This window comes from Ictalurus furcatus, chromosome 12, assembly GCF_023375685.1.
Source record: "Ictalurus furcatus strain D&B chromosome 12, Billie_1.0, whole genome shotgun sequence".
In the NCBI taxonomy this organism is placed as follows: domain Eukaryota; kingdom Metazoa; phylum Chordata; class Actinopteri; order Siluriformes; family Ictaluridae; genus Ictalurus; species Ictalurus furcatus.
Genome location: NC_071266.1, coordinates 18,380,975 through 18,396,270, shown reverse-complemented (window position 1 = coordinate 18,396,270; position 15,296 = coordinate 18,380,975). Strand labels below are relative to the sequence as shown.

The following is a 15,296-nucleotide window of genomic DNA, read 5'->3' as shown; positions in this document are numbered from 1 at the left end:
ATGGATTTTTACATAGGCCTATGTCTATGTGTCTACATGTCTATACGCATGGCATTTTTTTTTCTTGCAGAACAAACCTAAAGCATAGAATATTAAGTGTCTCACTGGATAAACCTGGGCCAGAGGGAAAGATTCGTTTCCAGCCCTGTGCATTTTGTCTGATAAATAACACGCGCAGTTTAGACACAGAGATGAACGTACGCACGTGGGCATAAAGATCATGTGCGCGCAAATCGTAACGGAGGCGCTCGTTTTGCGCGTTCCTGCATTTCGTTTATTAACGGTTCCTGTGAGGTGGTGTAAAGGCGGTAGTTGCGCGCGCGCTGACACTCGTTGCGTGAGCGCTTGCGTGTGAATCCGGTTACAAATCTAAAGAGGAAAAAAAGAAAAAGCAAAAAAAAAAAAAAAAGCAAAAAAAAAAAAAGAACCAGAGACCAGACAGAGATTCGACTGATTTTCCTCTTACTCTCTTTCTCTCTGTTTTATTTTATTTTATTTTTTTCTCTTTGGAGCTGGATGAGATTAAAATTTACGAGCTCGCGGGCTGCCTTTTCAAGCAGTCTGTCAGAACAATCAACTGTTGCTGCGCGCAAACGATTTGAAAAGGGGAGTCGAAATTTCACAGGCTTTCTCATTTGGCTTTGAATTTGGCACGGCGCGGCGATGGGCGTGTGATTCCAGCGCGCCACTGAATTGTTCAGTAACATGGAAGAAAGACTGTTGCTAACAACGATGCGTTGGCTACACTCGCGCGCTCGCTTTTGATATTGCAGACGAGTCTTACACAATGAGCGCGCGCTCCGCGGCTCGCCGCGCTTTTGGTTCGGGCTTGTTGCATATTTGGATCCGGCCGTGAAAGACGACCGAGCCGACAGTAATAAGACAGACTCGACGTGAAAGATCGTGGTTGGATTTACGATTTGGTTGATTTGTGACCTTGTCCAGCGTTAAAGAGAGAGAGAGAGAGAGAGAGAGAGAGAGAGAGAGAGAGAAAAACCGCCCAGATGCTGATGATGGAGAACGGCGGGATGGACGCGCATCAGGTTGAACGTGACGGGGATTACGGCCGCGCGCGCTCCTGCACCTGGCCACAGCTGCCGCGTCCGGAAGAGGAACTCCGTGTTCCGCCAGTAAAAGAAGAGCCGTTTGACGTGCCCGCGTGTCGCGCCGAGAGAAACGGCGGCGGAGCACCGACAGAGCTGAAGCACCCTGCCGGAGCACCGGTACCCCTCGCGGCGGCCGCCGCTGCGCTGGACGCGGCCGGCCAGCTGCGCAAATCCAAATCGTCGCGGCGGAACGCGTGGGGCAACCAGTCCTACGCCGACCTCATCACCCGCGCCATCGAGAGCACGCCCGACAAGCGCCTCACGCTCTCCCAAATCTACGACTGGATGGTGCGCTTCGTGCCATATTTCAAGGATAAAGGGGACAGCAATAGCTCTGCCGGCTGGAAGGTATGCTTTTGCAACAACGATCGTGGTTTTATTTTGCATTCTCGTGCATGAAGCCGCTGCACGCGTGCTACATAGGTACAGGGTACAGGGTACAGACAGCTTTCACTGCTCTAGTAGTAGTAAACAAAAAAAAACCCCATTGTGTCCTCCGGTGACCGCAGCACACTGAACTGATCAATTAAAATGAAGCCTCGTATCATGACGCATAAGAGCGCGATGAATGGTGAGCAGTGGGACGTGGGGGTGGAGAGGGTTCACTGGGTTCGTAGTGCTGGGCTCGCGTTGAGAGAAAAACCCATCCGCCCAGCTTCGTGCGAATGCGAAGCTCCATGACGCATTTGAGCTGATGAGATTGTAGTGATGTGTAGTGTATGTGTGAGCCGGGGGTTGACGAGTGTAAAGATCTCCAGGGAGGCAATCCGGCCAGGGGGAAATACAGGCTACACACGTAAACCAGCCCCCAGCCCCCAACTCCCCACCCACACATATTTTACTGTCAGAAATAAAAGAGTGCGAATAAGAGAGTTCAAGAAATCGAGACGCACCGTATTAGGTTGTATCGAACAGTAATATGATGAGCCAACTGCAACCGCAAAAGTAAACCACAACATACTTGGCGACAGATGAATGCAAATGATGTCACACTGGGACGGTTAACCGGTTTATTTCCCTCAGAGTGGCCTATGATTTACTTTCATAAGAATCTAATTAGTTGTGTGTGTGTGTGTGTATTTTTTTGGAGTTGTTTTTTTGTTCACATTGTGGCCAACTGAGTGCACATGCTTCATAATGCAGCACATAAGGGATCTTTCTCTCTGGTGTGTTCATATTTTCTCTGTCTCACTGTCTCTCTCTAAAAAAAAAGGGGGGGGGGGAGGGGGGATTTGACTACCTCTTTCTTCAAATATGATATTTTTAATATTTGAATGTTTCCCAAGAGAGGTCCAGAGCACGATTTTGGAACGGAATTTTTGTGAATGATTTGTGTCATTTTGGCAGAGCACTGAGAAAGTCACAACACACACACACACACACACACACACACACACACACACACACACACACACACACACAGAGAGAAAGAGTGAGAGAGAGAGTGAGAGAGAGAGAGAGAGAGAAATGTGCCTAGTTTGGAAATATGAACTTAAAATTAAGACACAAGACAAGAAATAAGTTGTGCAGTCTATTCAAAATGATTTACACATGTGGACCTTTAGGCTGTGTGGGGTTTTATAGTGTCTTTTACTCGAGCCTGGTCGTTTATGAGACTGTTGTTAAATATGGAATGTTGTTAGTACCTGACGAGGGTAAGTAATAGCAATTTTATTGTAGCCTATATGATTTGAGAGCATGCAAAATGCTATTAAATAATACTGCCTACAAACCACGGGACTCACTTTTAGCAACGGCTACACAAAGGCCTCAAACTGTCCGTATATAATATACGTGATGTTAAGGCCCTAATGTGTCGTTGGTTCGGACGTTTTGTCCTCTGTGCATTGTATTTGTATTTGCTACATCTCCTTTCACTATGATTGAATGTCATTGTTTACAGCAGTTAGTTTAATATCTGCACGGATATTACCCACGACAGGATTGTTTTCAGATGTAGACCCCCCAGTCCAAAGCTACTGTAGCTTATAGTAAATTGTAAGATCATAATGTCAAAACTAGATTTAAATCTGGCCTAATTCCTCTGGATGTGTTTGCTTTGCCCCTGGATCTACAGCTGGGTGTCCGTCATCCGCTCCCACTGGACACTGCAGCAGGGTGCAGGCTTTGATTTGTCAGAGGGGTGTGATAAGAGTGAAAAACAACTTGATTCAATCAAAATAATGTTGTGGAAAACAGGCTCACACACTCGCACGTGTTGGCCCCTGAACAGTTGGCATCAGCGACCGCCCCCCCCCCCCCCCGCCCCCAAGTATACACATAAACAAATGTAATCACTCTCTCACACACACAGACACATCTATACAGACACTGGTGAAGTCATATGGGGAGGGGGTAAAGTAAAAACAGATTATAAGTTCTGTGTTAATAAAGCAGTGTGTGTGTGTGAAATGTCAATGTTTGTGTTTGGAGTGTTAGGACATAGTAACAAGAATATCTACGAGAAGTATATGGTGAGTTGTTATTTTTTTGTTTTTGGAGGCTCCACTATAACGTGCTTATTTTACAAGAAAAGCTCAGTTTGTCGAAGCAATAATGTGAGAAACCAGAATACTGAAGTAGAGGTGTGTGTGGGACTCTTCTTATATCACTGAAGGAATTCTGACCAATCCCTCACGCATCTGCATGTTATTTTTAGTTTGTACCCTTCCACAATATTTTCTTATGGACTGAGCTTAAATCACAGTGACCCCGTTCAGGATAAAGAGTTACTGAAGATGTATGAATGAATCCCATTTACATCAGATAATGTTAATGTGTCACATGTCCAATACACTCCTATCTTAAGCAACATGGTCTTTCTTTGCTTAGCATGAGAGTAAAAGCCGCTACACTGAATTATGGGAAGTTGAAAGAAGGCAGCATGGACTAGAGGTGAAATAATTGCTAAAAGAAGCAGAAGATCACTGAGTTGGCCTTGTAGACATGAAAGAAAAAATATGAATCAGCAGGAATTAGTTGAATGATCTATAAGGAAAGTGTATAAAAGCCCAGAAGCCCTTTGACCTGAAATGGGAGTACAGAGTAATGGGTTCATTCAAAGTTGTATCTTGCAAGATATGGTATTCATACAATGAAAGGCTGGATTAAAGGTGGTATAATGGTGCAGGGGGTAGCATTGCTGCCTCACAGCACCAGTCCCAGAGCTCAGGTAACTGTCTGTGTGGAGATTTGCATGTTCTTCCTGTGTTTGCATGGGTTACGCAGTGGCGGACTTAGCACTAGGCAAAGGTAAGCAACTGCACTGGGCCCCCAGAAGCCCCCTAAAATGAAAATGACATATATTTTTAATTATTAATGCTGAAAAACTATGCTGAAATGAGGGCTCCATTCCTATATTTTGCCTAGGGCCTCCAAATCATTAAATCTGCCCAAGGATTACCCTGGGTTCTCTGGTTTCCTTCAACTGTCCAAAATATGCAGGTAGATGGACTGACTACACTAAACTGCCTGTAGGTATGAATGTGTGTGTGTGTGTGTGTGTGTGTGTGTGTGTGTATGTGCATGGTACCCTGTAATGAACTGTATGAATTCGCCTTGCGCCCAGTGTTCCTGGGATAGGCTCCGGATCCACTGCGACCCTGACTGGTATGAACTGGAGAGGAATGCATGACTGAATAAATAGGAAATCTTTTTAAAAAATGGGACTGAAAGATTTTCTTGAAAGCCCCACTGCAAGAAAATAAGAAGTTATCAATGTTGACTGAGGAATAGCTTGTTAAGAATTCATAATAGGTTCTAGAGAAAGTATGTGGAGCATTCTTCCTCGACAAAGAAATTTGCTTCTCTGCCACCCCAAGCTCTGATTTGGCTGCCCATGTCAGGCAGCTATGCTAACAAACCAAGAAAGCTCATACAAAGCTCAAATGGCTTCAGAAAACACCATTGGCATTTTCCTGACAAAGGCACAGCAGAAGGACAGAGAGCTTGGTGAGTTGGCTTGGCACTGATGCTTCATCAAAGCCCAGACAGTTTGAGAGTGAAATCTACGCTCTGGCCTTTGGCTAAGCTCGACTTGTGCTTTGGAGTCAGCGAGAGAAGGATCATGTGGAGTGAATCGAGCAAAGACAAGTTGGTTGCAGATGGTTTAAATATCTGGACTCTTTAGAGGCAGAGTAATAGATGCTAATGGTACAGTATTGTCCAGCTGTGAACCTTTATTCCATGCAGTTTAAGATACAAGAACTACGCAGATCCTTACAAAAGACCTAAGGCAATTTACTCAGCAACTTCTTTTATCGTGTTTTTAAGTACACTTTACTTACATTTACATTTACAATTATTCACTTAGCAGACGCTTTTATCCAAAGCGACTTACAAATGAGAAAGATACAAGCAAAGCGATATATCAAGCAGAGAACAATACAAGAAGTGCTACCATACAAGATCTATTAATTGAATTCCAGAAGAAGCAAAGTGCAGAGTAGAGGTGTAAGTGCATTTTTAAAATTTTTTTTTTTATTATGAGTTGGTTAGGTGTTCATGGAAGAGGTGGGTCTTTAGCTGTTTTTTGAAGATGGTGAGAGATTCTGCGGTCCGGATTGAGATTGGAAGTGCATTCCACCACTGAGGAACAGTTAGTGTGAAGGTTCTGGAAAGGGACCTTGCGCCACGCTGAGTTGGAACTGCTAAACGTCGGTCGCTAATCGATCGCAGATTGCGAGAGGGAACGTAGGCCTTCAGGAGAGAGTTGAGGTAGGAGGGTGCTGTTCCTGACAAGGTCTTGTAGGTGAGCATCAAGGCCTTGAACTTGATGCGGGCAGCTACAGGAAGCCAGTGGAGGGAGATGAAGAGGGGTGTGACATGGGTTCTCTTGGGCTGGTTGAAGACGAGGTGCGCTGCAGCATTCTGAATCATCTCAAGGGGTTTGATGGAGCTGGCTGGGAGGCCTGAAAGCAGTGAGTTGCAGTAGTCCAGTTTAGAGATAACAAGAGCCTGGACTAGTATCTGTGTAGCCTGTTTGGTGATGTAGGGTCGGATTTTCTTGATGTTGTAAAGGATGAACCTACAGGACCTTGCAGTTGCTGAGATATGGTCTGTAAAGGTCAAGCCGTCATCAAGAATCACCCCAAGGTTCCTGGCCGTCCTGGTTGGCATGAGTGTGAGTGAGCCGAGCTGTACAGTGAGGTTGTGGTTGATTGAGGAACAGGCTGGGATCACGAGAAGCTCAGATTTTGCCAGGTTAAGTTTAAGATGGTTTTCCTTCATCCAGACCGAGATCTCCGAAAGGCAAGCAGAGATGCGTGCAGAGACGGATGGATCATCAGGCTGGAAGGACAAATGGAGCTGGGTGTCATCAGCATAGCAATGATATGAGAAGCCATGAGACTCAATCACCTGCCCTAGAGATGTAGTGTAGATAGAAAAGAGGAGTGGACCCAGAACTGACCCCTGTGGAACGCCAGTACTTATATAGAGGTGTCACAGTGGCACAGCTCCAGAGTTTTGCATGTTCTCCCCATGTCTGTGTGGGTTTCTTCTGGGTTTTCTGGTTTCCTCGAATGCCAATAGATGGATCGACTACTCCAGATTGCCCCAAGCTGTGAATGAGTGTGTGCATGGTGCCATGTGAAAGACTGGCATCCCATCCATGGTACATTCTACCTCGTGTCCAGTGTTCCCAGGATTTGAGAAAGTGGTTACTAATTGAATAACTTTACTTCCATATGAAATGAGTCCGAACTCTTGGTATTGTCCTTGATTACAGCAAGTGAACACCAAAGGCAAAAACCATCTCTTCCAGACAGATTTTTGGACTTCAACTTTAAATAGTGGAAAGATGTTTGGTTCTGTTGCAGGCCCGAGGGCTGCAGGTGCGCTCAAGTTCCCCACGTGGTCCCATTAAACCGAGGGGAAGAGACAAAAGCAGTACTTTCTCTCCCTTGTGACTCTGTGAGGTGCAAAACTCATATGGATTTTCTAGATTTGTCAGCAAGTTCTTTTTCAAAAGGAGAACCATGCCATTTTGCAATACATTGCATGTTTCAGTGCTTTGAATACAGTTTTTTTAGACACGTGCAGGGCATGTATTGTTATGTGTGTGAGTGTGTGAGCCTGACAGGACTGCATGTCCAAGGGATGCAGCTCTAGTTAATAATTCAGACAAGGCTCATTATCATGGCAGTGCCGATCACTCTGATTCCACCTTAATTACAACTGCAGTGCTTCAATCACGCACGCACTCCTTCATTCAACACCACAGAGACACTATTTTTTGGGGTTTTTTACTGAAGGACTCTCCTTTTATGGCATACAACTGCTAATTTGTAAGCTCTCATATTATACTACCGTTCTTACATGAACTGCTCACACTCAAGTTAATTTAATTTATTATAAAGATAAAATTTTGGTTGACAGTTATCTCTCTCTTTCCTACTTTTCTTTCTTGCTTCTCGTCACTGATTACTGAAAAAGCATACATTAAAAATGCAATGTACTGTACTCTGCAAATAACACGGGATACAACAGCTAACGTTACCGTAACTAGCATGCTGATTTGGCTAGCAACATTACGAGTAGTTTGTATTGTAGTAACTACCAACTGTCCTCATTAACACTGACATTTATACCATAATTCAAACATTTACATCACAGCTATCTCTCCACATAAGGTTAAAGTCTGGTAGCATAGCATCTCGTGAGAGAGTGTTTTTCAGAAGATTAAGTCTATGGGCAAACCTAGTGTCTCCACAGCTGAGGTCATTTTGGAAGCAATCACGTCTGATTGGTCAGTCAAATTATTCCTCAAAGTAGGTTATATTCTACCACTACATTATCAGGATGTTGTTGATAATTTCAATTTTGTATCCGACAGCTGGAGAGTGCTCCATAAGAGGTAAAAAGACAAAACCTTCTTCTACTACCGATGTCCGGATCTTGGTGTTTTCATAGCTAATCAAAGCCATTCATGCACTTTTATTGTTATTTTGCAGTGGCACATGTTTTCCAGTAACCAGAATTGAGGTGATTCACCTAAGCCACACTCTCAAAATACTTTTTTTTTTTTTTTGCAAAAACACTTCAGACAGTGCTCCACTTTTAAGCAAAAATTTCATCAAAAAAACCCCTAATTCTTTCATTCTTTTTGCTCAGATTTTGTGAGCACTAAGACATAAACTACAGTTCAAATCAGTAAATCAGAAATTCCTTATCATGACTAAAATACAGAGCTTTTCTCTACACTTCTGCAGCTTTCTCTGCAGGATGAAAAAAAAGTAAAAAAAAACAACAACTCCAAAACGTTTCTATATGTAGTATAATGCACCAAATCTTCTTCTGGACAGGAACTTACAAAGAGGAAGGGAGATAAACAGTTTAAAATTAAAGTTCATTGTGATGTACCTAACATTCTCTGGTCAAATCGAAATAGGCAAGTAGGTTGTGGTATTGAATCAAATTCGTGGTGCCATCGATCATCCCAAGAGCTCCTGAACTGCTAGATGTGAAGCAGCTCCAAAACGTCAATGATCCACTCCTATACTACAGCGGGTATGTGGTGCCTTTCCTGGTATATGGTTCCCTGTTTTGTCAAACATGCAATGGTTTGCGGAGATGAACAATTTTTGGTTTCATCTGAAAACAACACATGACTACAATGAACACTACATGACTCCTTAGTCAATGACTCATTTTTATTCTCAGTGACTACATCCCCCAGCTCTATGACTATTCGCTGCGCGGTCTCGCAACAACTGCTTGTGTAGAATGAACAGTTCCGCAATGCTAATTTCTCAGTCCTTGAGCGATCACGGAGGCTCTGATATTTTCAAGCACGTTAGATATTCTTGATGATGAATCAAGTAGTGCGAACCCCTCTGTGACTCGTTGCAAGTACAGCAATGAGAAAAAGCCAATGAGATGAAATTGAATTTGCGTGCTGTCATGTGCAGCAGATCCCTGAAGCCAGTTTATGACATAAATCAGCCACATCTGTATGTGCGGGATGATGAGAGCTAAAGCAGAAAGCATGCTTCACATTTTACGTGTACGCTAGGAACAGCGTATTGTACGTGCGCCACCTGATTTTTCAAGGTCGCACATACACATTTAATTCTTTTGCACTATTTTGTTCTTCCACAAGGTGGCAACAGTGACCCAGGACTGTTGATTCTCAAGGTAGTTGAAGAAAAAACGGAAAAAACGGAAGAGATGGAAACGAGTGCAGGTTAGAAAGGACCCGCATTTGTATAATTGTAGCCTTAAAGTGTTTAAGGATTTGTATATGGGTGCTAATCGTGGCGAGAGGTTGCCCAAGCACTGTTCTTTGTGTTGTTCTGATTCTTCTTCTGCTTTACTGCTCTGTAATGACTCTTGTAGGCCAGGAGGGGTAGTGCAAGTACTCGTAATGCGCATGCGTCAACCACCTGTTTGTCAAATGGAGTATACTTTGAAAGGCCATGCATACGACTGTAAAAAAAAATAAATTAAAAAAAAAAAAAAATTATATCTATCTATCTATCTATCTATCTATCTATCTATCTATATATATATATATATATATATATATATATATATATATATAGCAGAGGCTTAAATGTCAACACAATAATAACACTTCTATAAGAAATTATTTTTTCTTGTTTTTGTACAAAATAGTGACAAAGTCACATGATAGCAAGCTTTTGTGTTTATTTGCATGGGAAAGTGGGATTTAGGGAACAGGCATGCTTCGGTAAGGATCTCAGGGTGAAAGATCGTGTAGTTGTTTGTCAGCCTTCTTTGTGTGTGATCACAAAACAACTAATTGCCAGTGAGTAAATTTGTGCCCTGTAAAAGGGTCAGCGTTTCAGGGATTCTGAAAGTCATGTGTTGTGCACTCAGCTTTACTTCTTGATTCCTGTCATTTTGATCATTTTGAAACTTGACAATCCCAAAAATCTAATCTGACACAGTTTGGGCTCTTCTTTGACTTCCTTACTAACCTTCTCAATGTGTGTGGGCCAATATACTCATAAGTCCTCTTTCTGGATAAAAAAAAAATCCCAAACCAACAACAAAAAACAAAACTGGACATATATTTTTTAAAAATGTTTATATCTTTTATAGATCCATTGCCCATCTTGTGCAGGTCAGCATTAATTTTTTCCCATTCTCTTAAATGGTGCCAAAAATTATGGAGTTGATTATCCCTTTGTTAGTTGAAAGAGATCAGTCGAAGATCAGTTATGTGTTGGTATTATGAGGTACTTACATTTTTAATCAGATATTCATGAGGCTCTCTCCCATTGGACAAGCAGAGACGGATGAGCCATAATCAGCCACAGGAGAACGGCAGTGATTAATGCAGCCTCTGCGGACTGTGCAACGGAGCTCGTGATACCCTCCAGTGTCCCACTTTGATGCCTCCGCTTCAAGATATACAGCCCGCTATTGCCTTGTAAAAGAGAAGAATTACAACACATGCTTTGCTGTTGTTAGTGGTTTGAGATGTAGCCATGCAGTTACACAATGTTCCTCATCTTAAACGGTTATGTTGTACTCTTTGTGTACCTGATGTATGGCTTGTGTATGGTGCTTTGTCCTGATCTGTTGCAGGGTTGCTCTAATAATGCCAAGACATTTTTCCACGTTTAGGTCGGTTGCAAGCGCAAGAGCTGTGTCTAATATTTTACATTATAAGCTATGTATGAATGATCTATGACTATATAACACAAAACCTATAGCTAATGTATAGATTATATTGCGTGTACATGTGTATGGGAATGTAGGCATGTTGGAAGGAAGACGTGGGTTATGAAGCAGGCAGACTTGAGGTATAAAATGGCAGCTGAGTGTGGCGGATTTGCATGTCAGTTTGATGAAAATAGGTCATGATGCAGACCACGCTGCATTTAGTATGCTGCCCATGTGTCTTTTGACTTCCCGAGACCACACATAGCCTTGGATGAACCCTATTCTCCTCTCTCCCTGTCTGTCTGTCTCCCCCCACCCCCCCTTCCCCCACACTCTCTCATGCACTGTGTAATTCAACATTTCATCTTCTGAAGCTGTCTTTTTTAATCGAAGCGTTTGCATGATAGCTTTGATGCAAGACACTGCGTGATTCTCTCTCTCTCTCTCTCTCTCTCTCTCTCTCTCTCTCTCTCTCTTTCCCCCTCTCTCTCTCTCTCTGTCTCTCTCTCGCTCTCATTTCTAACTGGTCATGCCTTTGCCGCTATTGATTTGTTGCTTTCTCCTAAATTTCAGCTGCATCAGATCTGGGATTTCATTAAGGATCTTTATTCTCTTTGATGATCTGCCACTATATTAGTGTGTTTTTGTAGTCGTATCAATGTGTGTGTTAAATCCTGCATGCTAACAGTGTTGTAATAGGCCGGGCAATGAAAATGAAAGCTTGAACAGGTTATCTATAAAGAACATCTTGAGAACATTTTTCGAGAAAAAACAAGTCATCAAATCAATTAAACAAACAAACAAACAAATAAATCGGGTGGCACGGTGGCTAAGTGATTAGCACGTTTGCCTCGCACCTCCGGGGTTGGAGTTTTGATTCCCACCTCCGCCCTGCGTGCGCGGAGTTTGCAGGGTCTTTGCAGGGTTCCTTTAGAAAGAACTAAAAATATGGTACTTTGTTGGAACCAAAAACAACAGCACCACTGCAAAAAAAACAAAAGAAAAACATATGAACTAGAGGCTTGGTTTGATTTCTTTCTATCCCAGACTGTAGATTCATGCAGCCTTTCGTTGATTTGGTTGCTTGAGTGAAACACCCCTTAGATTTTGTGCGTTGGGGCTAATTTAGTCCACTTCACTGTCACTCTGATAACACATCAGCAGCAACTGAAACTGGACATGTGAAACACAAATTACTTTCTCAGTAATTTGTTTTTTTCAATAGTCCCCCCCCCAAATGCCTTTGCAGGACATACCACTAGTAAAAAAAACTAAGTACGCATCATCCAAAGTCCAAATTACACAAAGGGACAAACAAGACGACTGTAAGTTTTGTGTCCTTGGTTTGAATTAAAGAGCTGACTCTTTGACTGGAAGTGTAGCTTTTTCTTTTTTACCAAGCTTGCTATTTTGTAGAGACATGGCATGATTAAGGACTTAAAACATTTCACACAAAAATGAAGAATCTTGCTGCCTATGTCATTCAAAGAATGTGTATTCCAGTGTGTATGCGTTAGAGATATAAGTTAATCCAAGTACATTATTCAGAATGAACAAATAAACAGATACAACACAGAATAGGAAGCACATTATTATTTTTTTTGTATACAAAGCTTGCCAGAAAGGTTCACAGACATCTGCTTGAGGCATTGGGCCTGGGATCCCAACGGACACAGCAAAGATGTCGAATAAGTGAGAGGTATTTACTTTCCTGTGGGTGTGAATGAGCATCAGATATGAAAAAAAGACCATACGCATGATGCGTTTACATTATTCCTGAATCCATCATTACTAACTGTCTGGTAAGGGTTGCTGTGGCTAAATTAGGGTATTCCTGCACACATCGCTAGCTGAAACCAATTATGAACTTGAGTGATGTAGCTGAGGTTGAGGATGTCTCACAGCCAAAATTCACATACCATGCTGACAACGTGTCAGCATTTCTAACTCCAGTTTTCCAGTATTTCCGAGGGCATAGTGGTATGGTTAATTTAAAATAATTACAGATAGTAGCATTGTGGTACACCCCTGGTATGCATAATAGCCTTAATTCCTATATGATAAGACGCCGTGCTCTGAGACTCAACCCTAATGGTTTCATACTGTAATAGTAACGCCAAGTTAGTGATGGGTAGAAAAATTTGCTCAAGGCTTCCCATTCGATATAGTGAGCAGTGATCACTGTGTATAATGATATATACACACACAACATTTATTTTTGTAATCATAATCAATAATTATACAAATTAGGGACAACAGTCAGTACGTTCACATGGACAACAATAATCTGATTTTATCCCAATTAAGACAATACTCTGTTTAAGAAACTAGCATGTAAACAGCGATTATTGATGACCTGAATCCGACTAAAGTCATACTCGAAGTAAACACAAATGGAATTAAGACATGTGGAGTATTCCTGTTTTAGTCACATTATCGACGTGTATTACAGACATGTACACACCTTAATCACACTATTAACATCATGTGGGAGTTTTCACCGCATTTTGCAACAGGACACGTACACACATGGCAGTGCTCAACCGTTTGACGGCAAACAAGAGAGCACGGCTGTGTCTGAAACTCGTACGTATGCGGTTTGGGACGCAGCCCAAGGCTTCATGCAGTCGTCTATTTGCACGTACAACATGATGAATTATTAACTGCACTTGAAGCTTTCGTAAAATTAAAAATGAAACACCCAGAACTGTATACGGGACCATAACGAAGACCAACTGTATGTCGATACGTGAAATTCTGGAGGGACGTCGGACGGCGTGGTGCGGTGACGTAATGACGTGTGCCGTTAATCGATCTATGTTCTATAACGTAACACGGGAACATGAAAGAAATATTCTAAAAGCGACTCATGTAAACACCTTAATCACAATATTGTCTTATTCAGAATAAGCTCAATAATTAGATTACTGCTGTCCATGTAAACATAGTCAGTGTGTTGTTCTTATAATACGTTTCAGTAATGCATTTGTATGGATTATGAATGCAAACCTGTATGCAACCATGCTGGTGAAAGTAGTGACCCTGGAATTACCTGAAGCCTTGAGGAATGATAACTGGGAAAGTGAGGAATGTGTGGGAAAAGATGATGAATGTTGGAGCATGGAGTGTTGATGAGAGAGGGGTCTGGTCTCGGTGTGAGGCTGTGATTGCATGACTGAGCTCAGTAAGCAGCCCTGTATGTGCCCTCGATTAAAGTCTCTCTCTCTCTCTCTCTCTCTCTCTCTCTCTCTCTCTCTCTCTCTCTCTCGTCACTGTTAATGATGTGCTCCGCCTGCCGTGGCTTAGCTGAGTGATGCCTACTGACAGCACCACTTAAGCATAGAGACTTGCTGACATTCACATACATTAACACACACACACACACACACACACACACGGACGGACATACATCTAGAAAGTCAGTTCCTGATACTACACACACACTCACGCTTTCTCCAAACACACCTTACAGTTACAGCTTCATTTTGCAATTTCCGCTATTCATATTCATCTTGTATGCAAGTAAATTTGTATTGCTATAAGCAAGCCTTGTGCATAAGCATGAGCAAACATGTGACTTTTTTTCAGTGTCCAGTGTATATTCTAATTACAACACTGCCATACACACAGGAAACACACACTGGAATAATCCTCTCTCTCTCTCTCTCTCTCTCTCTCTCTCTCTCTCTCTCTCTGTTTCTTTTTCTTACACACACATATATTTACATCAACTCCCAGGAAGCAGACCCCTCCTTACTGGTGTCTGGGCTGCATCTACGAGGCTCAGCTGACATTAGAAAGAGGGTCGATGTGAGAGATTCACTCACTCAGGCTGTCAGCCACTGCTGCTGTTCCTCCAAATCTTCATATTTCTCTACAGTGCACACAATAAAACCTGAAGCACATCTGCCTTGCGCTTCTCTCTCCTGGCTAGCGGATGTGCGGGCTTTGCCTTTCTCTTTAGGTGATAATAGGGATGCTCCGATCAGGATTTTTGCAGCTGATACCGATTACTGATTTCTTGTCATCATGAGTGGCCGATCCTGATCGTTCAAGCTTTATATAACTGATATGTAAGCTTTCTGTTGACTGTCACTGTTAACCTTTTTTTTTTGCGGATAAATTTATACCACAGATCTTGCCTTGGTTATATTATTTACAGTAATGTTGTAGATTGTTGTTTTAACGGAGAATCAAATAAATAAGCACAACAAATATTCATTTTACAATGAACGTTTTAATAGGCCTTTAAAAATACACCGCAAATGGTGAATTTTTCATTGTTTCTCGAGAGCTTGTAATAATTTCCCACTGGTGGTGACATGACTGCAGCGCTAAAGTTTAATGTCATCACGTGTTTCACGTCCTCATGTGTTTTACGCCATCAAATTACGATCGGTTCGTGAGTTCGGGCAAATTTAGAGACTACCGATACCGATAGGTGGCCGATCGATCGGAGCAGTGCTAGGTGATAACGATGTGTTTCTGCTCTCTGTGTAAAAAAGGTCTTACCAAATAGTCTATAGAGGCAGTCTATACATTCACTAACCCTTCTGC

The 15,296-nt window shown here is 42.3% G+C and overlaps 1 protein-coding gene across 1 annotated transcript in view; it reads left to right on the top strand.

Moving 5' to 3' along the window:
* Nucleotides 1-441: 441 nt before the first annotated feature.
* Nucleotides 442-15,296, top strand: part of foxo6b (forkhead box O6 b) — a 36,240-nt gene continuing 21,385 nt past the window's right edge. Inside the window, exon 1 of the mRNA XM_053638149.1 lies at nucleotides 442-1,454. Coding sequence (XP_053494124.1) covers nucleotides 1,005-1,454 — 450 coding nt within the window. The 5' untranslated portion in view covers nucleotides 442-1,004. The remainder of the gene's footprint in view (nucleotides 1,455-15,296) is intronic.